Source organism: Dermacentor variabilis, unplaced genomic scaffold, assembly GCF_050947875.1.
Source record: "Dermacentor variabilis isolate Ectoservices unplaced genomic scaffold, ASM5094787v1 scaffold_13, whole genome shotgun sequence".
Classification (NCBI taxonomy): domain Eukaryota; kingdom Metazoa; phylum Arthropoda; class Arachnida; order Ixodida; family Ixodidae; genus Dermacentor; species Dermacentor variabilis.
Genome location: NW_027460291.1, coordinates 23802194 through 23827107, shown reverse-complemented (window position 1 = coordinate 23827107; position 24914 = coordinate 23802194). Strand labels below are relative to the sequence as shown.

Here is a 24914-nt window from a genome sequence, read left to right as displayed (position 1 = left end):
TACAATCAAGAGGGATTTTATAGACGACCTGCGTGGTACAGTCATTAAAGCCGCGAACATGATTATTATGGTAGCTTTTGCGCGAGACAGTATCCTCTCTGTTGACTATTTTGCACAACGTGCTCAGCTTATTAGGGGCATTGCACACCACCCTCACTCCTGCCTTGGCCGCAATTTTCATAATGCTATCGGATACACGGTGTACGTAAGGAGCCTAGATCTCGAAGGCGGTGACGGCAGAGTTTGTTTTGCGGCGTTCTTCAACTCTTTAACCAAGGTCACCAGCAATACTGCACAACACGCTGGTCAGGTAGCCTGCTGATGTTAGTCTGTTAACTTGCGCTGAAAAGCTCTGTTCAACAGAATGCTCGCACGAACGCTTCAGAGCAGCTCGCAAACATGCCTTGGCGATGCCTCGTCGCACGAGTTTGGAGTGGGCAGACGAAAACGGGAGAAGCCCTTTCTTTGAGCGAGGCGAGTAGCTCCAGCACACGTGATGAGGCTTAAAAACAATTTTAATGTCTAAAAACCTTAAACCGTCAGTAGTGGGCTCTTCCGTTGTTAATGTAAAATCCTTCATTATTTCACTGAAGGCGTCAATAATTGTCTTGGAGGTGAACTCCGTGTCACAAGGGTCAACTGACGACTAAAAAGTCGTCAACAAAGCGAAATATGCTTACGGTCGTCAGCTGTAGGCGAGCGAGTAAGCCGCTGTCATAGTGTGCCAAAAAAATGTCGCTAAGTATGGGTGCCAAACATGAACCTATACACACTCCCTGCTTTTGAATTAAAAGCGTATTGTCACGAAAAATGAATGTGGATTTTAGGTAGTAGGTGAGCATTTCCATGAAGCTGCCGACACTCGTTCCACAGGCATTTTGAAGCCAAACTAGCCCCTCACGCTCTCAACAAAAGAGCTGGATTATCTTCTTGGCTGACGCTTATCTTTCTTCTTTTTCTGTTCTTTATGTCACATTAAATGATGTCTTTATATGCTGCCTCTGCAAATAAAGCATTTGGTTCCTAGTCAGCGCTCCGTACTGTGCTCTTTACTCGCTCGTCCTGTGTTGCGCTGTTCCTGTTTTTATTCTAAAGATGAACCAACCAGCCCCATTGAACACACTGTTTTGGCAATTCAGATGCTCAGAAGTAACGAGCGGAATAAACGTTAGCTCAGATGGATCAGGTCCCCAGAGAGACTTCCACTACCTTTTCAAGGAACGTATGAAGCGCTGCAAAACCGCAAACCCTCGAATGTCAGAAGAGGATAAGGTGAGACACCTTTTAAAAGGAATCGCGGAAGATCAATGTTCCAACTTATCAATCATTCGAAACTCTCAAGTTCAGATTCCGTCGAAATTTACTCAATATTTCTGAAAAGCACGTCCATGTATTCGTCTTTTCGTTTTATGCGCCTCTTCACACAGCCATTAGAATCCTTCAAACTACCACGTAACTGGAAGCAGGGAAACAATTACCACAATTTACCTTAACTGCAGCCCAATATCGCTATCCAGCACACTATGCAAGGTTCTCGAGAATGCCATTTACACAATCCTTGTTGCTTTCCTACAATATAAATCCTTTTTTAGCAGTTCACGACATGGTCTTCGAAAGCATTACTCCTGGAAGACACACACCTCATTTTCTTCAGTAAAAGGTGACAGGAGCTTTAGCATACGTTAAAGCGGATGAAGCCGAAAGTTTTCACGCTCACGAGACATTATTAAATTACTTGACATTCTCATTCAAATGCGTTGTTACTTCCTATTAATTATTTTATCGCACCAAAGGTCGTTGGTTCGAATGCCTTAATAAATTTATCTTAATTTACTGTGCCGCAGTTAAATCCGCCTTAACTGATACCAAAGGTCCTATGTTCAACCATCAATGGTGGCACCATCTATTTTGGTGGCATTGAACTTTCGTCCTACCAAAGGTAAAGGGATCGATTCCCACCAATGGTAGTGGGTTGGACAATCGATCGTGGCACCATCAGTTTTGGTGCCACTGAATTTTGGTCCCACCAAAGCTCCTGGGTTCGAGTGCCTTAATTAACTCCAAAGGCCGTGGATTTGACTCCCAACAATGATCGCGGCTTCGACCATCAATGGTAGCACCATCAATTTTGGTGTCATTGAATTTTGGCCCCACCAAAGGTCGAGCGTTCGACTCCCACGAAAATTCGTTGGTTGTAGTGTCCTAATTGACATTGCCTTAATTAACATCAAATGCCGTGGCTTCGACTCCCAGAATGGTCGTAGTTTCGACCATCAATGGTAGCACCATCAATTTTGGTGTCATTGAATTTTGGTCCCACCAAAGGTCGAGCGTTCGACTCCCACGAAAGCTCGTTGGTTGTAGTGTCCTAATTGACTTTGCCTTCATTAACATCAAAGGTCGTGGCTTCGACTCCCAGAATAGTCGTGGTTTCGACCATCAGTGGTAGCACCATCAATTTTGGTGTCATTGAATTTTGGCCCCACCAAAGGTCGAGCGTTCGACTCCCACGAAAGCTCGTTGGTTGTAGTGTCCTAATTGACTTTGCCTTAATTAACATCAAAGGTCGTGGCTTCGACTCCCAGAATGGTCGTTGGTTCGACCATCAATGGTAGCACCATCAATTTTGGCGGCATTGAATTTTGGTCCCACCAGAGATCGAGGGTTCGACTCCACTGAAACATTGTGGGTTCGAGAGCCTTAACTTTGACTTAATTAACATCAAAAGTCGTGAGTTCGACTACCAAGAAAGCTCGCGGGTTCGAGTGCCCTAATTAACTTTGCCTCAGGTAAGCTCAAAAGTCTTGTGTTTGACTCCACCAATGGTCGTGGTTTCGACCATTGATGGTAGCAGTATCAATTTTGGTGCCATTGAAGTTTGGGGAAAAGCGGCAGGAGAAGATGGAATAACGGTCCATTTAACCAAAGACGGAGGAGACCTAATGGTTGAAAAACTGGCAGCTCTCTCAAGTGTCTATCGACTTCAATGGTCCCAGAAAACTGGAAGAATCCAAACATTATACTAATCCACAAAAAGGGAGACGTTAAAGAATTGAAAAATTATAGGCCCATTAGCTTACTCCCAGTATTATACAAAATATTCACGAAGATAATTTTCAATAGAATAAAGGCAACACTGAACTTTCATAAACCAAGGAAACAGGCTGGCGTCAGGAAAGAATATTCTACAATGGATCACATCCATGTCATTAATCAGGTAATCGAGAAACATGAATAGTACAATCAGCCTCTCTATATGGCTTTCATAGATTACGAAAAGGCATTTGATTCAGTAGAGATACCAGCAGTCAGAGCCATTACGTAATCAAGAAGTACAGACCGCTTACGAAAATATATTAGAAATATCTACAGAGATTCCACCGCTACCTTAATTATATACAAGAAAAGTAGGAAGATACCTATAAAGAAGGGTCAGACAAGGAGACCCAATCTCTTCAATGCTTTTCAGTGCGTGCTTGGAAGAAATATTCAAGCTATTAAACTGGGAAGGCTTAGGAGTAAGGATCGACGGCGAATATCTCAGCAACCTTCGGTTCGCCGATGACATTGTTCTATTCAGCCACACTGCAGACGAGTTACATCAAATGATTGAGTACCTTAACAGAGAGAGTACAAGAGTGGGGTTGAAGATTAATAGGCAGAAGACAAAGATAATGATCAATAGCCGGGCAAGGGAACAAGAGTTCAGGATCGGCAGTTAGCCTCTAGAGTCTGTGAAGGAGTACGTTTACCTAGGTAAAAAATCGCAGGAAATACTGATCATGAGAAAGAAATACGCAGAAGAATAAAAATGGTTTGGAGCGCATACGGCAGAAAATGTCAGCTCCTGACTGGAAGTTTACCATTATCATTGAAAAGGGAGGTGTAAACTCAGTGCATTTTACCAGTGGTGACATAGGGGGCAGAAACTTGGAGAGTGAAAAAGAAGCTTGATAATAAGTTAAGAACCGCGCAAAGAGCGATGGAACGAAGAATGCTAGGCGTAACGTTAAGAGACCGAAAGAGATTCGTTTGGATTAGAGAGCAAACGGTTATAGCCGATATTCGAATTCACATCACGAGAAAAAAAATGGAGCTGGGCAGTTCATGTAATGCACAGGTTAGAAAACCGTTGGACCATTAGGGTTACAGAATGGGTACCAATAGAGTACCCATTCTGTAACCCTAATGGTCCAACGGTTATCTGAGCAAGGCGGCGGAACAGGTGGGCCGCATGATCAATAGGGTCTCCCAAAAGAGATACGGAATGAAAGAAGAAGATACTCTCAAGCTAGTCAACAGCCTAATTGTCAGCCGAGTCACGTACTCCCTGCCGTACCACGTGACTACCAAGGCAGAAAGAGAGCAGGCAGACACCATCCTTAGGAAGGCGTATAAGACGGCTCTGCGTCTACCCAGAAACACGTCGAACGAGAAGTTGCTCCAGCTGGGCATCAGCAACACCTTCAGCGATCTCGCCGAGGCTCTGCTGTGTACGCAAACCGGGAGACTCAGAGGCACCCCTACGGGACGAGCGCTCCTGAGGAGGTTGGGTCGGGATACGAGCGGACTGACAGACAGATACGCGGACGTACCGGACCACCTCAGGAAAACCATTAATGTGGGACCACTGCCAAAAAATATGGATCCCAACCTTCACGAAAACAGGCGAAAAGCTAGGGCCTAATACGTTGAGAGGACGCTAGCCCAGCTAGACAATACAGTATACACGGACGCCGCCGTGTATCCACACGGAAGAGAACGCGTGGCCGCGACGGTAGTGGTTAACAAGGAAGGAAACCCGATCACGTATGCCACGGCAAAGGTCGCTGGCACAGCGGAGGCCGAGGAGATTGCCGTAGCGCTGGCGGCAGCGGAAGGTTATAGAACAGGCCGATCTCTCAACATGTGACGGACTCAAAAGAGGTGTGCAGGAACTACATGAGGGGCAGAATCGGCAAAACTGCCCTCAGAATACTCAGCGGAGCCACCTCCGCCGAGAAGGAAAAGCCCAGGCACAAACTAATCTGGATCCCGGGTCACGTAGGCATAGGGGGGAACGAAAGGGCAGACAACCTAGCTCGAGGCGAAGCGTTCCGAGCAGGGCCGTCTAATGCCCCGGAGACCCGCCTACAGCTTTGCGAGGGGGGATACGCAGAGACCCTTAGCTTATATAGAGGAACTAGAATTAGATATCCACCACCACACAAAGCCCTCACAAAGGAGGAAGCGACCAGCTGGCGCAGACTACAAACAAACTCCTTCCCCAACTTACACGTGCTCAATGAGATGTTTCCGACACAATACAGGGCCACCTGCCCTTGGTGCGGTGCCACACCTACACTCTACCACATCACCTGGGAGTGCGAACGCAACAAAGCATTCCACAAACACGAACACCCGAGTGCGGAGCAATGGGAGAGTCGGCTCACCAGCAGCGAGCTCACGGCCCAAAGGGCCCTAGTGCAGCACGCGAGCGATGCAGCACGACTCAGTGTAGCCTTGGAATAGGGGCCCACCCTTGCTGAAGAGAAGTCTCAAGTCGCCAGCGCCAAGAAGATGAAGACGACGGAGACCTCGTTACCGCGAAACTCTTGAAAGACTCAATAAAAGTTTTCACTCACTCACTCACTCACCAATAGAGCGGAAGCGCAGTCGAGGACGGTGGAAAACTAGGTGGGGCGATGAAATTAGGAAATTCGCGGGCGCTAGTTGGAATCAGTTGGCACAGAACGGGGGTAATTGGAGATCGAAGGGAGAGGCCTTCGTCCTGCTGTGGACATAAAATAGACTGATGCTGATGATGCTGATAAATTTTGGCCAACGAAAGGTCGTGGGTTCGACTCCCACCAAAGCTCGGGGGCTTGAGCGCCTTAGTTAACTTTGCGTAATTAACATCAAAGATCGACTGTTCGACTCCAACCACTGGTCGTAGGTTGGGTCATCAATGGTGGCACCATCAATTTTGGTGCCATTGAATTTCGGACTCACCAAAGATCGAGGATTCGACTCCCACCAGAGTTGTAGGTACGAGTGCCTTAATTAGCTTTGCCTTAATCAGCATCAAAGGTCGTGGGTTCGTATTCCACCAATGGCACCATCAATCTCGGTGCAATTAAATTTTGGTGTCATAACGCCCTACGGTCAATTTTTCGATAATGCCGGACAAGTGATTTTTCCACCCATGAGGCACTCAAGGCTTTCCCCTTAATAAGCCACCGTGGTGGCGTAGTGGTTTTACCTTTGCGCTGCTAAGCCCGAGGGTGTCGGATCAAAGCCCGGCCGCGACGGTCGCATTTCGATGCGGCCGAAATGCAAAAGGGCCCGTGTACCGTGCATTCGGTGCACAATTGCGCGTAGTCAGAATTAATGTGGCGTGCACCACAGCGCGCCTCGTAATCATGTACTGGCTAGGGCGCATAAAGCCCCACAAATGTTTCCTTCACTAACACTTTTAGCTCTCGACAAAGGCTCTATTATAGATCGTGTTTCATTGCAATATCAATTATATGGACATTCCAGGCGCATTTCCGCCGTTGCCATCGCCGTATCCGTGATCAAGTGCGATAACATTGTGGCCGCCTGCCGTAAGCTGTAAGGTCGATTCAAATAGGTCGCGAAGCTTCGGGCGAAAAGCGGTTCAGTACAGATTGTCACCGACATCAGCATGGGGGGTAATGAGAGCAGCGATTGAAGCGCGACTAGGTTTGGAGGGAACAAACATTGGGAAAGAAAAACGCGTTTTTTAATTCAAACGAGACACAGTTAGATTCATTCAACGAAAATAATGTTCCTAGTCAACTTTATATATTCGTGACGAGTTTAGAAAATACAAGTTTAATTTTATTATTATTAATAAATGCATTTCTTTTCAGCGCCCATCGCTACAGGGGGCGTTGACGCCACTATCACTCGCAATGCAATGCACGTCTTGAAATGGGCAGAACGGCGCACTCGTATCACCTGTTGAAGTACGCCCCTCTCACAGTTTCTGCTTTCTTGCTTGTCGAAGTTTGTCTGAATTTGGTGACGCGGGTAGCTTCATTGCTTCTTAATCTGTTCAGTCAAAAGTAGTGAGTTACGACCGCCAGATCATTGTGTAGTTGTCTTCGTGCGGCTGCGCTGGCCGACGGGCTTGGCAACCAGCAATAGGATCAGCACTTTCCACCTAAAGCTTTCGTCGGCCTCCAAAGAAAGTATGTTCTGTGCAGGGATGCGATTTCGACAACCGTACGGCTGGCCTTTTCCTGCATCGCTTGCCACGCTGAAAGCTCGAAACGCCCATCAAGACGAATGGCGGGGCACTTGAATATATAGCTCCAAAGGAAGAAGAACAAAACAAATTTCGCCCCTTCGAAAACAAAATGACGTCACTTCTGCTTTTAACGGACATGGCGTCACATTATTTTTTCTTCCGCCGGAAGTGTTCCCACCACTTACAGATGGCGCTAAGCACCATGGACCGCCGATGGACCGCCATGTTTTGAACGTATGGGCTCCTATGGAAGCTTCGCTACCAGGTATATTTACCTTGTAAGCTGCGTGTGCGAGTGAAAGCTTGCGAGGGTGAGCCAACGATGGTGGCTCGATGGCGCGAGCGCAAGGGGGAATGGCGGGTAGCATCGTTACGTATTGGACGGCTAGACGCCGAGGGCGGCAGGACGACCGGCCCAAGGGACAGACGACCCACGCAGCGCCAGGAAGACAATGACGTTTATTCTTTCAGCGGCACGCTTTTTGAGCCTAAGCAGTCAGTCATGGGGTGGCAAAAATAAGGAAAGATATCGCGGCGAGCGAGGCAATCTTATCTGCAGATTCCAACATAGAATGCGAACAGCACCGCGAATGTTACAGCATGGAGGTGGTGAGCAAGCGCGCCGTCTTCCATCGAGCGCAGGGCACCGGGGGGGGGGGGGGGGGCGAAGAGGCGTTCTAGTCCGGCGGCGGCTGCGCATGACGCACCGTGCGGGCCCTATCATGAAAGCGATCAGCAACGGGGACAGAGTGCGCTGAGTGGTGATAGCTTCATGTGCTCTGTATTGTCACCCCTTAGTTCGCGTTGAAGCGAGAGGCGGCACGAAGCTCAAATTTCTCGCTGCTCAGCCGCGATTCCTCACGCCAGCATTTTGACAGCTAGTGTCCGCCGTCATTGAGCGAGATGTGTTCATGTTTGCTTGTGCGCGCGTGACGCGCTGCTTGTTAATTTAGTTAGTAAGCGAATGACTACACGTTTATGCGGCCAATAAAGCTACTTTCCTTGCTTTGTACAGTTGTCTAATTATTTCATATCGCAATAGATGCTTCGCCCCTCGTACCAAACTGCAACTTTCGTTTCGTTATTTTGCCAAAGCCTTCGATGAAGTGCCACATCAGCTGCTACATTTAAAGCTTTCCTTCCCTCTTCCTTCAACATTACACTACTGCTGCTACTGTCTCGCACTCCGCGAAGGGGGGTTGTTGAGAATATATGTAATGTACATGGCCGGGGCGCGGGAGAGGTGTCTATGAGACCTTTCCAACGAGCTCGGCGGACGTCGCCACAATACCCTTTTGAGCTCCCTCACCGTCGCGCAAACCCCTCTGGAACTCCCTGACTTTAGACACACTGCTCTCTGAACGGCTGCAATTACGCGTGAGCCTCCCCCCCACCTCCCCCAAGTGCATTTAGGTCGCTGCAGCCTTACCTTTGTATTCGCGCGCAACAACCCAGAGGTGTGATAGACTGGTTGAAAGAGGAAACAGAGAATGCGTAAAGCCAACGCCCTGACGAACCGGGTACATAACAGCCTTGGCATTCTTTGCTCTTGGTAGCTTGCACACATGAGAGGATCGCGCGAGAAGGTAAAGGCGATGTCAGAAAGCATTCTTCGTACGTGGTCTCTTCAATAAAAGAGACGCTACTACTATACATGGCGACAGTTGCGGATAAACAGTAAAAAAAAAAGTTACAGTTTCACCTGAAAGGCGAAGCATCGATTGCGATAGCAAATTATCGGACAGCTATACGAAGTAATGATACTAGCTTGATCGGCGGCCCTATTACCTAGTAAACATTTTCTTACTAAATAAATTAACAGGCATGGTGTCACGCGGGTACAGGCAAAGAGGAACACCTCTCACTCGATGGCCGCGGTCACTCACTGTCAAAATGCTGCCGTGAGGAAGAGCGGCACATCCAGAGAACAAATTGCCCTTTGCTGCCTCTCGCTCCAATGCGCTAACTAAGCTGTGACAACATAGCGCACACGAAGCTATCAGCCCTCAGCATGCATAGACTCAGTAGCTATCGTAGATAGCGTTCAGGATAAGGCCGCGCTCAGTTGCGCCATGCGCATCCGCCACCGGAGTAGAACACCTGCAAGAGCCAACATATTTGGCTCGACCTTGGTAAAGTCATTAGATCTGCTTTTGCCAAGTAGCAACAAGCTCCTCTTCTCGTACCACGCTTTTCCTTGCGGCTCGCGTCGGCCGCCATGTTCTTCCTAACGCGCTGCATGCACTTGAGCGGTAAAAATTTGCAGTCACGGCTTTGCTGACAAGAAGGGAAGCGTGCCAGTAATGCCAGAACAGGCTCCCTCTGAGTTTGAGTTTATTGAACGTCACATGAGAGGGTTACATATGGAGGAAGGTATACAGAAAGAGGTCCTTTAATTCTGAGTTGCCATAACGACATAAAGAAAATAAAGAAAAAACACATCGTGATCGAGTTAGTGCCTTATCTGCCGCGCCCCAGCGAAGCAAAACGTCGCGCATGGTGTGACTTGTAAATAAGCTGCAATAGTTGTTCTCTTATCGTCGTTAAAGTGCACTGATCGTTCTGTTTTTTTTTTTTTTGCCACGAAACCTATCATCCCAAAGGCAAATTGACAATGTTAGTGAAAAGGTTTAAAGGTGCGTTTGGTTTCGCCCCAGTCGCCATGTCTTTCTCTAATAAGGAGAAGGGAAGCATGATCCTTGCCTTGGTAGGTGCAAATGGCAACAAGAGGAAGGCCGCAAAGATAAATCAGTCATGGAAGTGTAGTGGTAGACCAAACGCATCAACGATTATGAGAACTTAGGAAAACCTCAGACAAGCCGGCAGGTTCAAGAAACAGCGGCGAAGGACTCAATCTTTGAGTCTAGCCTATGCAGTTATGCCCTGAAACCCTCTTATGCCCTGAAACCCTCATGCACGTATGCCCTGAAACCCTCATGCAAGCGTGCCGGACGTGGCCACCCAGGTACGGATTTAGATGTCATTAGTTTGGAGGATTGTAAATTACACCGCCTTTCACCCATTCCACATTAACCTGCACCAATGCTTAGAAGACATCGATCTGCAGAATCGTCTAGATTTCTTGAATTGGGCCCTCACAAAACCCGATGAATAACCGGGCTTTTTCAGCAACATCACGTGAACAGATGAAGCCAATTTTTGCAGAAACGCCTAGGAAAATTTGCATAATCGACACTATTGGAGTGACTCCAATCCACAAAAGGCAAAGCGCGCTCGGCACCAGTACCAGTGGTCTTTCAATGCGTGGTGCGGAATTTACGCCGATGCTATAATTGGTCTCATCTTCAATAACACTGCCTGCACACCGTTATGTGGGTGAAATTCTTGAAGGAATGGTGGATGAGTTTCTCAGCGAAGTCGCGCTGTCACGTCTTCCACTTCTGTGGTATCAGCAATATGGGGCACCCGCACACAGGAGCAGCCACGCATGAAACTGGCTGGATGCGACTTTTCATGCGCAATGGATTGGAAGGCGCGGGCCTTTAAATTGGCACTCTCGGTCACCTGACCTCTCATCACTCAATTTCTTTCTTTGATGTGATGTGAGAGGTCGTGTTTACACGATCGCGACAATGACGCCAGATGAGCACAAGGCAAGGATAACGAATGTCTGCCGTGGAATTTCCATATCACCTGCAGTGCTTGCTTAGTGGCTATGGTGTTGAGCTGTTAAGCATGGTCGCGGGATCGAATCTCGGCCACGGCGGCCGCATTTCGGTCGGGGCGAAATGCGGAAACACCCGTGTAGTTAGATTTAGATGCACGGTAAAGAACCCCAGGTGGTACAAATTTCCTGAATCCCCCACTACGGCGTGCCTCATACTTAGATCGTGGTTTTGACATAATTGCTTTTAGAATTCCAGAGTCGGTCATAAAGAAAGCCACTGAAGATGTGATCAAGTGGACTAAGTACAGCGTAGCTACATGAAGCAATAAAACGACAGACACCGACCAAAAGAAGTACTAAGAATGAATAAATCTTAAAGGCGTTTCGGCTTCGCAACGGACGCCTTCTTTACGATGTGTTGAGGGAAAGTTCACGGAAGCTTATGTATTCTTCAGCCCGTGACGTAAGCAGCGCGTGTACGACGGGGGGAGGGTACCCTCACTTCGATTGAGCGCGTGACGTGTTTTCTGTATCTCCAGCGATTGCAGATACAGCCACGATTTGAGGTTTCTTGGCCGATAATTCTTCAGCAGATAATTCCGGACAGGCCGCCATTAGAATATGAACCTGGCAACGTTTAACGCTAGAACGTTATCTAGTGAGGCGAGTCTAGCAGTGCTTTTGTAGGAATTAGAGGGCAGTAAATGGGATATAATAGGGCTCAGTGAAGTTAGGAGGCCGAAAGAAGCCTATACAGTGCTAAAAACGGGCACGTCCTGTGCTACCGGGGCTTAGCGGAGAGAAGAGAACTAGGAGTCGGATTCCTGATTAATAAGAATATAGCTGGTAACATACAGGAATTCTATAGCATTAACGAGAGGGTGGCAGGTCTTGTTGTGAAACTTAATAAGAGGTACAAAATGAAGATTGTACAGGTCTACACCCCTACATCCAGTCATGATGACGAGGAAGTCGAAAGCTTCTATGAAGACGTGGAATCGGCGATGGGTAGAGTGAAAACTAAATACACTATACTAATGGGCGACTTTAATGCCAAGGTAGGCAAGAAGCAGTCTGGAGACATGGCAGTGAGGGAATATGGCATAGGCACTAGGAATAACAGGGGAGAGTTATTAGTAGAGTTTGCGGAACAGAATAATATGAGGATAATGAATACCTTCTTCCGCAAGCGGGATAGCCGAAAGTGGACGTTGAGGAGCCCGAACGGCGAGACTAGAAATGAAATCGACTTCATACTCTGCGCTAACCCTGGCATCATACAAGATGTGGACGTGCTCGGCAAGGTGCGCTGCAGTGACCACAGGATGGTAAGAACTCGAATTAGCCTAGAACTGAGGAGGCAACGGAAGAAACTGGTACATAAGAAGCCGATTAATGAGTTAGCGGTAAGAGGGAAAATAGAGGAATTCCGGATCAAGCTACAGAACAGGTATTCTGCCTTAACTCAGGAAGAGGACCTTCGTGTTGAAACAATCAACGACAATCTTATGGGCACCATGAAGGAGTGTGCAATAGAAGTTGGTGGTAACTCAGTTAGACAGGATACCAGTAAGCTATCGCAGGAGACGAAAGATCTGATCAAGAAACGCCAATGTATGAAAGCATCTAACCCTACAGCTAGAATAGAACTGGCAGAACTTTCGAAGCCTATCAACAAGCGTAAGACAGCTGACATAAGGAAGTATAATATGGATAGAATTGAACATGCTCTCAGGAAAGGAGGAAGCCTAAAAACAGTGAAGAAAAAACTAGGAATTGGCAAGAATCAGATGTATGGGTTAAGAGACAAAGCCGGCAATATCATTACTAATATGGATGAGATAGTTCAAGTGGCTGAGGAGTTCTATAGAGATTTATACAGTACCAGTGGTACCCACGAAGATAATGGAAGAGAAAATAGTCTAGAGGAATTCGAAATCCCAAAGCTAACGCCGGAAGAAGCAAAGAAAGCCTTGGGAGCAATGCAAAGGGGGAAGGCAGCTGGGGAGGATCAGGTAACAGCGGATTTGCTGAAGGATGGTGGACAGATTGTTCTAGAGAAACTGGCCACCCTGTATACGAAATGCCTCATGACCTCGAGCGTACCGGAATCTTGGAAGAACGCTAACATAATCCTAATCCATAAGAAAGGGGACGCCAAAGACTTGAAAAATTATAGACCGATCAGCTTACTGTCTGTTGCCTACAAACTATTTACTAAGGTAATCGCAAATAGAATCAGGAACACCTTAGACTTCTGTCAAGCAAAGGACCAGGCAGGATTCCGTAAAGGCTACTCAACAATAGATCATATTCAATTATCAATCAGGTGATAGAGAAATGTGCGGAATATAACCAACCCTTATATATAGCTTTCATTGATTACGAGAAAACGTTTGATTCAGTCGAAACCTCAGCAGTCATGGAGGCATTGCGGAATCAGGGTGTAGACGAGCCGTATGTAAAAATACTGAAAGATATCTATAGCGGCTCCACAGCCACCGTAGTCCTCCATAAAGCAAGCAACAAAATCCCAATAAAGAAAGGCGTCAGGCAGGGAGATACAATATCTCCAATGCTATTCACAGCATGTTTACAGGAGGTATTCAGAGACCTGGATTGGGAAGAATTGGGGATAAAAGTTAATGGAAAATACCTTAGTAACTTGCGATTCGCTGATGATATTGCCTTGCTTAGTAACTCAGGGGACCAATTGCAGTGCATGCTCACTGACCTGGAGAGGCAAAGCAGAAGAGTGGGTCTAAAAATTAATCTGCAGAAAACTAAAGTAATGCATAACAGTCTCGGAAGAGAACAGCAATTTACAGTAGGCAGCGAGGCACTGGAAGTCGTAAGGGAATACATCTACTTAGGGCTGGTAGTGACGGCGGATCCGGATCATCAGACGGAAATAATCAGAAGAATAAGAATGGGCTGGGGTGCGTTTGGCAGGCATTCTCAGATCATGAACAGCAGGTTGCCATTATCCCTCAAGAGAAAAGTATATAATAGCTGTGTCTTACCAGTACTCACATACGGGGCAGAAACCTGGAGGCTTACGAAAAGGGTTCTACTCAAATTGAGGACGACGCAACGAGCTATGGAAAGAAGAATGATAGGTGTAACGTTAAGGGATAAGAAAAGAGTAGATTGGGTGAGGGAACAAACGCGAGTTAATGATATCTTAGTTGAAATCAAGAAAATGAAATGGGGGGGGGGCATGGGCAGGACACGTAATGAGGAGGGAAGATAACCGATGGTAATTAAGAGTTACAGAATGGATTCCAAGGGAAGGGAAGCGTAGCAGAGGGCGGCAGAAAGTTAGGTGGGCGGATGAGATTAAGAGGTTTGCAGGGACAACATGGCCACAATTAGTACATGACCGGGGTTGTTGGAGAAGTATGGGAGAGGCCCTTGCCCTGCAGTGGGCGTAACCATGCTGATGATGATGATGATGAATTCTTCAGCTTTCCCAGTCAATCTTGTGGCCCGTTGCATCGGTGTGCTCGGAAAGGGCATTGCGGAGCAGGTATTTGAACACGTCCTCTAGGCGGTAGCTGGTATTCAACGGCGCTTACGAATGCACAGACAGTAAGAGCATACCGAATTCTGATGTCTTTTTCTTTTTTTCGTGCAGATGTCCCTATTGCCAATTCAGCACATTTGGAAGTGACATATTTACTTACTTTAACGCATCGGTTTTGCCTTTTTCCCTACACGTGGATCGCTTCCAGGTCTGTTTATTTATTTTAATTTTTCCCACGAACTTCTTTTTACAACACGCATGCACTCTGATGAAAAATAAAACCATTTCTTTAATTTGGCTTGGTCGGAAGCAAGTTTCTGCGCGAAATATAGCTGCACGCGCAAGCAAAGTCAGGATTTTGAAACATTATTTGCCTATTCCGTAGCTTTTCGCATTTCGTGCATGGTCAGAGCGGCGCTTCGGCCGTGCTATCAAGGGGCTTTCGTTATCGTTGTGATCAGTCGGCTTTAAGAGAGGGATTATAAGTGCGACGTAGAAAGGAGAGGAAGACATCGCTGGCGAATCCGCGAACCCAGCTGTTGGGGCTCATTGCGTATCATTATGAAAGTGATGCGCGGTTTATTGGGGTTTGCGACAAAGGAGTTGCTTTCCATTAGCTTATTTGAGGACGCTGCTTTATGATGCGGGTGGGAGCGTATTCACGTGGCATTTTTCATATTTCCTGGGGTCTTTTTACAAGTCGGAAAAATTAGTACGCCATTAGTACGTCGCTGAAAATGCTGCAGTTAGATGTCACTTGGAGCTGCCTGCAAATGCCTCATTGACAGTTCGATAATTAGGACAGCACTTCTCGACTTAGATAGTTACAATTACCTAATTAAATCTCAATAACGAAAACATTGCTGGCGGCTACTCCACTGTAATGGAAAAAATATGCATTAGGTATTCTTCGAGTAATGCAACGACTCTTTTTCAAGATCATGTTGCATGATAGTTGGGACACTCCGTATATATCGTAACGGTAACGAAGAAAGCCGCAAATGAAACACGAGGAAGAGAAGGGCAAGCATAAGGACTGTGTAGTCGTGAATGAATGAATGTGTGTGGTTTAGTGGCGCAAGGGCCAGATATGGCCAAAGAGCGCCAAGACTGTGTTAGTGATTTCGCGGTGATGATAATGAGTTCTGTGAAGATGTGACTTGGCTGTAAAGGGGCCTAAAATAGTGGCTGTAAAGTGCGTAAAATCTACGTGCTATAAAATTATGGCGATGACTAAATGACGAATACTATGAACATTCAAATTCATCGTAGAAGAATGATGCATTATTTAAAATATGCGAGAAGTTAAATTGCTTACAGCACTACTGCCTCGCCAGAGCCCTTGAACCGCAAGGGCCTAGAGGCATGTGCTATTCAAAATAATTATCATAGCGGCATCCTCTACAGAGAGGAAACGCTACGAACATTTGGGGCTAATAACGTGCAACACAACATCTTTCAAAAAACCTAGGACTGCGTTGGTGTCAAAGAGTGGTTCTCGACCAAGTAACATAACAGGATGGAGGGGATGTGCTGCCGGTATGCTAAGAGAAAATGTTTCTTTCTTTCAGCTTCGGCTTCCCGACACTCCAATAGGACGTGGAGGACGGTCAGCCTCTCCCCGTATCTACCACAGGTTGGAGGCTCGTTTCCCGTGAGTAAAAAGTTATGTGTGCCAAATGTGTGTCCTATTCTTAGACGACAGAATAAGACATCTGTCCGGCGTGATTTTGTTACAGGAGGCCAGAAACCTAATTGTGGCTTTATAACATGCAGCTTATAATTTGTTTCCAGGTCCCACAAGTGTTGCCAGTAGTTTCGCAGTTTTCTTCTTAAGAAAGGCTTCAGGTCTGTGACAGGGACCGAAGCAGGAGGACTAACTGCATGCAATGAAATGGATGTGGCCATCTGGTCCGCTAGTACGTTTCCCTCAATGCCCTATTTCCAGGCACCCAGCATATAAACACATGTTGGTTAGATATATATGCTTTACACGGTACGGAGTAGAGTTCAATAATTACCGAATTTTTGTGGCTACAGAAAGTCACCAAGGCCTTCACAACACTAAGGGAGTCCGTATACATGACTGATTTCTGGAGTTTTCATTTATTTATATGCTTTACGACCGACAGCAGTGCGTAAGCCTCAGCCGTAAAGATACTAGTTTCCGGATGCAGTACATCGGATTCCGAGAAGGATGGACCGACGGCTGCGTAGGACACCCTGTCGTGTGACTTCGATGCATCTGTGTAGAACTCCGTGCAGGAGTATTTGTACTGGAGTTCCCGGAAATGCATTCGGATTTCAGTCTCTGGAGCATGCTTTGTGACTTGCACAAAAGATATATCGCATTGTATGGGCTGCCACTCCCAAGGAGGTAGCAGCTTGGCTGGATGCATTAGGCGGAGCTCGTGGAGTGGGACATGCATTTGATCACTAAGCTCCCTCACACGCAGCGAGAAAGGCTGTCTTACGGAGGGACGATTATGAAAGAGTGTAGCATATGTCGTCTCGTTAATGGTATTAAAACACGGATGTTGTGGATTAGAGTGGACTTTCAAAAAATATGTTTGGCTGATGTATGTTCTCTGCAGATGAAGTGACCAGTCATTTGATTCTGCATATAAGCTTTCAATAGGACTTGTTCTGAAAGCTCCAGTGGCCAGTCGGATTCGTAGATGGTGGACCGGATCTAGCATCTTTAGCGCGCACGGGACTGCAGAATGATAGATCACGGCACCGTAGTCCAACCGTGATTGGATGAGGCTCTTGTAAAGATTCATTAAACATTTCCTGTCGCTGCCCCATGTTGTCTCGGATAACACTTTAAGTAAGTTCATTGTTTTTAAGCATTTGACCTTGAATCAAGTATGATGCCTAAGAACTTGTGTTCTTTGTTCACAGGAATTCGTTGACCATACATTTCGATACTGGGTTCTGCAATGAGGCCTCTCTTTCTTGTGAAAAGCACACAAGAACTTTTGTTAGGGTTAACTTTAAATCCGTTTTCTTCAGCCCATTTGGACACTTTGTTCAAGCCCTGTTGAACTTGCCTCGCACATACTGTGAGGTTGCAGGATTTGAAACCTATCTGTATGTCGTCTACGTAAACAGAAAAAAAATGGATGGCGGTAATCAAGCACGAAGGGTGTTCATTTTCACGATGAAGAGCGTGCAGCTAAGTACACCTCCTTGAGGTACACCAGTTTCCTGTATAAAAGGTCGCGACAATACATTGCCGACTTTCCCGCGGAATGTACGGTTGGACAAATAGCTTTCTAATAGGACGAGCATATTGCCACGGATGCCAATTCCCGACAAGTCTCTCAAGATTCCATAGCGCCACGTAGTGTCGTACGCCTACTCCATATCGAGGGATACGGATAGGAAATATTGTTTATCTAGAAAGGCGTCGCGAATGTTTCCCTCAATGCGCACAAGGTGATCGGTTGTGGACCGCCCTTCTCTGAAGCCACACTGAAAGGGATCGAGGATATTGTTGAGTTCATGGAAATGTACAAGTCTGCGGTTAACCACTTTTTCAAAAAGCTTACAAAGACACTTTGTAAGAGCTAACGGACGGTAACTTGCCGCCAAGGAAGGGTCTTTACCCTGCTTAAGAACAGGGACCGCAATCGCTTCTTTCCATGTGGATGCGAGGTATCCCGTAGCCCAAATAGCGTTGAAAAGCTTGAGTAGTGTAAGTTTGGTGTCAGTGTGTAAGTTTCTGATCATTTAGTACATGACTCTATCAGGTCCCGGGGCAGAGCTTTTGCACCTGGTCAAGGCAGCTCTCAACTCAGCAATACTGAACGGCCAGTTATAAGGTTCATTCTGTCTGGATTTTCGTATTATTGGCTTACATTCTTCTATTTGTTTGTATTTCAAAAAGGATTGCGAATAATGGTTTGAATTCGACACGCTCTCAAAGTGTTCTCCAAGTGAGTCTGCCTGATCTTTCAGTGTTTCACCTTGTGTGTTCACCAAAGGAAGTGAGTATGTTTGTCGCCCTTTTATCCTAGTAACCCTGTTCCAGACTTTGGCCTCACCTGTATAGGAGTTGATACCAGATAAAAACTGCCAACTCTCTTCTGGCCTGTCGGCGGGTTCGCCTGCCTTGGAATTTTACTTTTTTAAAATTGATAAGATTCTCCGCAGTGGGGGAGGCGTGTAGCAACCCCCACGCTGTTTTGTTTCTTACGAGCAATCCTACAATCGTCGTTCCACCACGGGACACGCCGTTTGCATGCCAATCCATTTACTTGTGATATACATTTAGTTGCGGCATCTATTATGAAGGCTGTAAAATATTACACAGCAGCATCAATTCCTAACGAGGACATGTGATCCCACGATATACTAGTTAAGTTTCGGAATTTCTCCCAGTCTGCTGTCTCAATCTTCCACCTAGGAGCCTGTGGTGGATATTCGTCTTCTTTAAGTGTTCTTAATAGTATGGGGAAATGGTCGCTTCCGTAAGGATTGTTCGTAACTTCCCATTCGAGTTCAGGCCGTATGGACGGGGAAACTATGCTCAGATCAATTGAAGAAAAGGTATTGTTTGCAAGACAGTAATATGTGGGTTTCTTCTTACTCAGAAGGCACGCACCAGAAGAAAAAAGGAACTGTTCAACAAGACGACCTCGCGCATCTATACGAGAGTCGCCCCACAGGGAGCTGTGCGCATTGAAATCGCCAAGAACAACATAAGTTTCTGCCAATTGATCTATAAAGGATTGGAATTCATGTTTCGTTAATTTGTAGTGTGGGGGTACGTAAAGGGAGCAAATGGTGACGAGTTTATTTAGAAGAACAGCTCGAACTGCCACTGCTTCAAGGGGCGTTTGTAGCTGTAAACGCTGACAGGAGATACTTTTATGAATTAAAATGGCAACACCGCCTGATGATACGACAGCATCATCGCGATCATTGCGGAACTTGGCATACGGTCGGAAAAAGTTTGTGTGTTGTGGTTTTAAGTGCGTTTCCTGTAGACACAGCACTTTTGGATTGTGTTTTTGGATAAGCTCTTGTACGTCATCAAGGTTCCTAAGAAGACTTCTGACATTCCATTGAATTATTTGTGTAGCCATATTGGAAGTAAATAAGTGCTGTGTGTATGGAAACGGAGGTGATGCCTTAGGTTACAGCGCTCTTTCGAGGCCCTGTAACGGGGGTTCTGCCCTTTCTGGAGCGTTCGAGGGAGAATCGCCGCTCCTTAGGCGTTTGGTGCGCCTTGAGGACAGGTGTAGTGTCCATTGCCTCTTGTGAGGCGCCGGACACGTGCTCTTGCGAGCGAGAAGTTACAAGAGAGAGTCCCGCCTTGGAAGGCAAGACCCCTGCGCCCACCAGCCCGGAGGTCGATGGGGCTCCCTGAGGGATTTGGCTGCGCCGGCTGTTGCCAGTGCTGGAAGGGGCCGGGGAGGTTGGGGCAGCCTCGGCTGCGCCCACCTTCGGGGTCGATGGCCCCGTCTGCTGTGTTGGCGTAGCAGCGTTAGCTGCAGCCGCCGCGGGGGCCAATGGCGTCACTGCCGCCTCACTGGGTGTGGGACGGACAGCCGCCGGAGACCGTTGTGGCGCTGCCCCCTGACGCGTCACATCGGCAAAACTTTTCTTGGGCAGGTATGAAACCCGCCTGCGTGCCTCCTTGAATGAGATATTCTGTTTTACTTTGATAGTTACGATTTCTTTTTCTTTCTTCCAGGATGGACACGACCGCGAGTACGCGGCGTGCTTACCATCACAATTTACACAGTGGAGAGAATTCACCCAGGCTTCAGAGGTGTGTTCTTGAGCACTGCATTTTGCACAAGTTTGGCGGCCTCGGCAGCTCTGCGAGCTGTTACCGAAGCGCTGGCATTTGAAACATCGGAGTGGGTTTGGCACGTACGGCCTAACACGGAGCTTGATCTACCCGGCCTCGATTGATTCGGGCAAGATACTTGATCCAAAAGTAATTATTAGGTGCTTCGTCTGAATCTCTTTACCATCCCGCCTCATCTTAATTCTTCTGACATTGATCACATTTTGTTCGCTGAAGCCCTCCAAGAGTTCTGCTTCAGTCAGCTCAAGCAAATCATCATCTGACACAACACCACGGGTGGTGTTCATTGTACGGTGCGGGCTTACTGTTATGAGGGTCTCCCCAAATGACACTAGTTGCGGTAGTTTCTCATATTGTTTTACATCGCGGAGCTCCAAGAGGAGGTCGCCGCTTGCCATCCTCGACACCTTGTAACCTGGACCAAAAACATCAGTCAGGGATTTTGAAACAAGGAATGGTGAAATGTTTCGCACTACTTTGTTTGGCTTTTCAGAATAAATAACGTGAAAGCGGGGAAAATTCTGGGTTTGGCGTCCGAAAAACTTGCAGACATCTTCGGTGCGCCCTCGTTTCTGAGGGCGATCAGCAAGGGAGGGGAAAGAAGTTTCCATGAAAAATGTATATATTCGGCAACAGCGCCGACCGCCCACCACGGAGCCCAATGAGGGGACGCGGCAGAGCTTGCATACGAGTCTGCACGACGCCAGTCGTACGCAGTCACTATAACCGAATATGGTGTACCCAAGGTTAGATAGCCACACAGGGTTAACCCTTGCCGCCAGGAGAAAGGAAGTAAAAAGAAGAGAGAAAGAGACAGGAAAGGTCAAATAGTGGGAGATAAAGACGAAGATTCGAGGAGGGAGAGACAGGAAAAGGCGACTGCCGGTTTCCTCCAGGTGGGTCTGTCTGGAGGTGCCGTTTATGCGAAGCAGAGGCCAAAGGGGTGTGTTGCCTCCGCCGGGGGGCCTTAAAGGTCCAAACACCCAGCATCGGCTCAACCACCAGGATCCCCCTTTCCCCAGACACGGCTAAGCCGCGCACGGCTACACGCGGGAAGGGCCAACCCTCGTGTGCTCGGGTACGTGGTGTCGCAACACACCAAATGCCTGCTGACGCAGACGACCCTGCGGCGGGTGTAGTCGTGGGTCAGGGGAATGGTTGGTTTTGTGGAACGGCTGCGATATTAATTTGATCTGCGCGTGTCGTATACCGCTTGGAAACTGTTCAAGGCGCCGGACTCCCGTTACGATATATACCAGGTTTCCCAGTTACCTTGGACCAAGACTTAAATAAACCCCAAGAACTCTAGAGAAATCGTACCGACTGCATAGTAGCGCAAGACCTATGTACTTACAGCCAGTATTTTTTCATCACGTACTATTAGTTAACTAATTGATCTTAGTAAGTGCACTTTTTAATTATTGCTTTAATTGAAAACATGTGAATTACAAAGTTGTAGGGCACCCTAAATAACCTCCGAATCAACCATTTATTTCGTGCGTGCATGCTTGTTTTTTCCAAGAAAAAAAACAAAAGCCCACGAAATACGCGAAATCTGAAATAGATGCGCGCTCACGCGCCGATACTCAAGCGCCGCCACGCAACCTTCGAAGGTTCGTTGATAGCCGCATCGCGCAAAGCTTTGTCATCCTCGAGAGGTTACCTGACTAGCGTGGTGCGATAAGCGTCAGCATCTGCGCACGCAAGAATGCGGCTACTATGCAGTCGCTACGATTTCTCCAGAGCTCTTGGGTTTTCTTAAGATCTTGGTCCAAGTTAACTGAGACACCTGGTATATATGAAGGAAGTAGTTCTTCGGACACAGTTTTTAGTAAATTGATAGTGCAGGCGCGCGTAAAAAACCAAGACAAACTTTTACTTTCGAGGTGTTGGCTGGGTTCGGCTTGCATTAACAGTGCGATTGGGAGCACCCAGAGCTCAATTTACACATTTTCTCTGTAAAGCCGACGCATATTATTTCAATGATACGAACACACGTACATTCACTCATGTGAAAAAAAGAAACAGAAAAAGAAGAAAACAAATAGAAAGCGTAGGTAAACTATGAATACAAACACGCGCACACTGAGTGGCGTCAACAAGGAAGCGGCGTGAGAAATATACGGTGCAAAGGCGCAGCCAGTGCAATGCAAGGGAGAGGGGTCAAATGTTATCCTAGAGCACGCGAGGGGTTGCAGCTTCGAGAAGAGTGCTTCTCTTGTTCTTTGTTTGACGGTACGGCAACTTTTGTAAGACCACGAAGACGGTCAATACACCCACACCTGGTTACATCCATACTGTGACTTCCACTATCCTCTGAGTTCTGCGAATTGCCTTCCATTGCATTCTTTGCGCAGGTATTATTTTGGAATTGCGGGCAAGCAGTTCTTTATACTAAGTCCATGCGTGCATAAAAAATAAAGTTGCAGCTTCGCCCGAAAGGCGAGGCATCGATTGCGATAGCAAATTAGTTGACAGCTATAATAAGTAAGGATAATAGTTTTATCGGCCGTGTAAACTTGTAAACATAGGAACACTAACTAAGCTAACAAGCATGGTGCTACGCATGCACAAGTAAACATGAACACATCCCACTCGATGACCGCTTAACCTCGCTGTCAAAACGCTGACGTGAGGAAACGTGGCAGCAGCAGCGAGCGAAGCGGCATTCGTGCCATCTATGGCTTCAATGCAAAGTGGCCGCTGAGAGCACAAAGTACGCATAAAGCTACGAGCCGCCAACGCACCTAGACTCTGCCCCCAGCGCAGATCCCCCTGGAGATACGTCCGCGCGCAGCCGCCACATGCGCAGTTGCAGCTGGAGTAGAACACCGCCCCCTCTCCACCTTTGCCCCGGTGTCTCGCAACGTTGGGTGCCTCGTGCAAGACGGAATATGGCAAGATTCCTCCCCATTTTCGTCCCCTTCGCGCGGACGAGATTAAGCCACGATCTCGGCTCCACTCGCAGGCTTTCACTCGCACGTACAGCGTAGGGAGCGCGTCGACGGTGTTGTCGCCCTTGGACATTATATGCAACCTCACAGCGACGACGACGCCCACGCCGACGGCGGAAATATGCTTGGAGTGTCCATATAATATCTCTCGCAATAAAATTAAAAGTTAGAGTGACGTTTCACTTGTGAACGCAGTTGACGCGCAAGCGTATGTGTGTTATAGCGCACACGAAGCTATCAGCTTTCGGTGGGCCTAGATGCCTAGACTGCCCGAATCGCAAATAGCTTTCAAGATAAGGTTCACGCGGCCAAGCCGGAGCAGCTGCTGGAGTAGACCCCTCCCCCCCCCCCCCCCGACCCAGCGCACATAGGCTTGAACACATCATACTGGATGACCGCGGGGACTCGCTGCATTTGCTGCATTACAGTGAATCCGAATTTTTAAACCGCTTCACAGCGTAGCACTAGATTACATGGTTTTACTGTTTGCGTGTGCACTGATAATGACACCATCGATGGGAGTGCACGTCAATATAGGTTGTAGTAATTAAGTTTGTGTATGGGGAGGGGGGGGCTTCTAATAAGTTCAGTTGTGAGTACAGCGCTGTCCTGTGTGTTTCCTGCCTTTTGTCTGTCATCTTGCGCGGCCCCTTCAAGATGCGTGACAGCACTGAAAGCCACTGCAAGGTAATAACCGTAACTCGGCACGATAATGTTACTCTAGAAACTGAAGCTCATTACTTGTCAGCAACAAAGATGACGCCCTCATATATCTGTGTGGAGCGAATTTGTTATGATGTGCTTCGATTGTCTCCCTTTCCTGTTCCGTCTTAGCTTTCCCAAATATTGAAACTCAAGAGGGGAGTGCAGCCGCACGGTTTAGAATGTATCGGCAGGTTGTCGCCCGTACCTCTAAGGTGGCATGCACAAGCATCCTTCCATTAAGAGACCTATCTGGCTGCCCTATGTACTCTTTGTCGCAGGTGTACGAACTCGCCCAACAAGCCATTCTTATATCTAAGCTGTCGCATACTGGGAATGTACTCACAACCAGAAAGGCATCATCAGGAGCGCCGACAGGCCCGTGGCCAACTGTAGGTAACCCCAGTCGCGGATGTAGTATGCCAACAGCGGCAGCAGCAGCAGCGGAATTGTGTAACCAATGCCGAAACCCACGTTCATCATCATTCGGTACTGCGGTGGCATGATCTCCATCACTGCAGTGAACGAAACAAGCGGTAAAAAGACGGTTAATTCCTGGGTACAATACGGTCGGAGACGTATAAGAAAAACAAGTAGTCGTTCGCTTATACAATATGCAAACATAATACAAGCAAATGCACACAAGTGTTTGCCGTCATGCGTGGCACATCTCCTCCGTTATGTAGAACGGAAGAAAGTTTGCTTTATAACGCGGAAGCTCCCCTGTATATAACTGAAAACCAATTCGATGTCCATTTGGCACGCTATGCCTAGACAGCGCTTACATCTTCGTCCACACGGATGCACAGGACATTTCTCGCACGCTTCAAGCCCCCTACGAAAGGGGAAACTAAAAAAAATACAGCTGGATACGGCACGGGTATCGGAGGTCACGAACATGCGAACATTCGAACAACCACTGGGATCGCCCAGCGAGAGCTATGGCCTAATTTCATGTAATGCATCCTGGACTATACACTTGAAAATGTATTTCTCTCGTAGTGAGCTGACCTATATTAGTGCTC

The 24914-nt window shown here is 47.3% G+C and overlaps 1 protein-coding gene across 5 annotated transcripts in view; it reads right to left on the bottom strand.

Annotated features, from left to right (window-relative positions):
• LOC142566825 (organic cation transporter protein-like) overlaps positions 1–24914 on the bottom strand; it is a 465662-nt gene that overhangs the window by 95892 nt on the left and 344856 nt on the right. For all 5 annotated transcript variants that reach the window (XM_075677710.1, XM_075677714.1, XM_075677713.1 and 2 more), the window contains one exon: positions 24236–24404. In XM_075677710.1, the coding sequence (XP_075533825.1) occupies positions 24236–24404 (169 nt within the window). The remainder of the gene's footprint in view (positions 1–24235; positions 24405–24914) is intronic.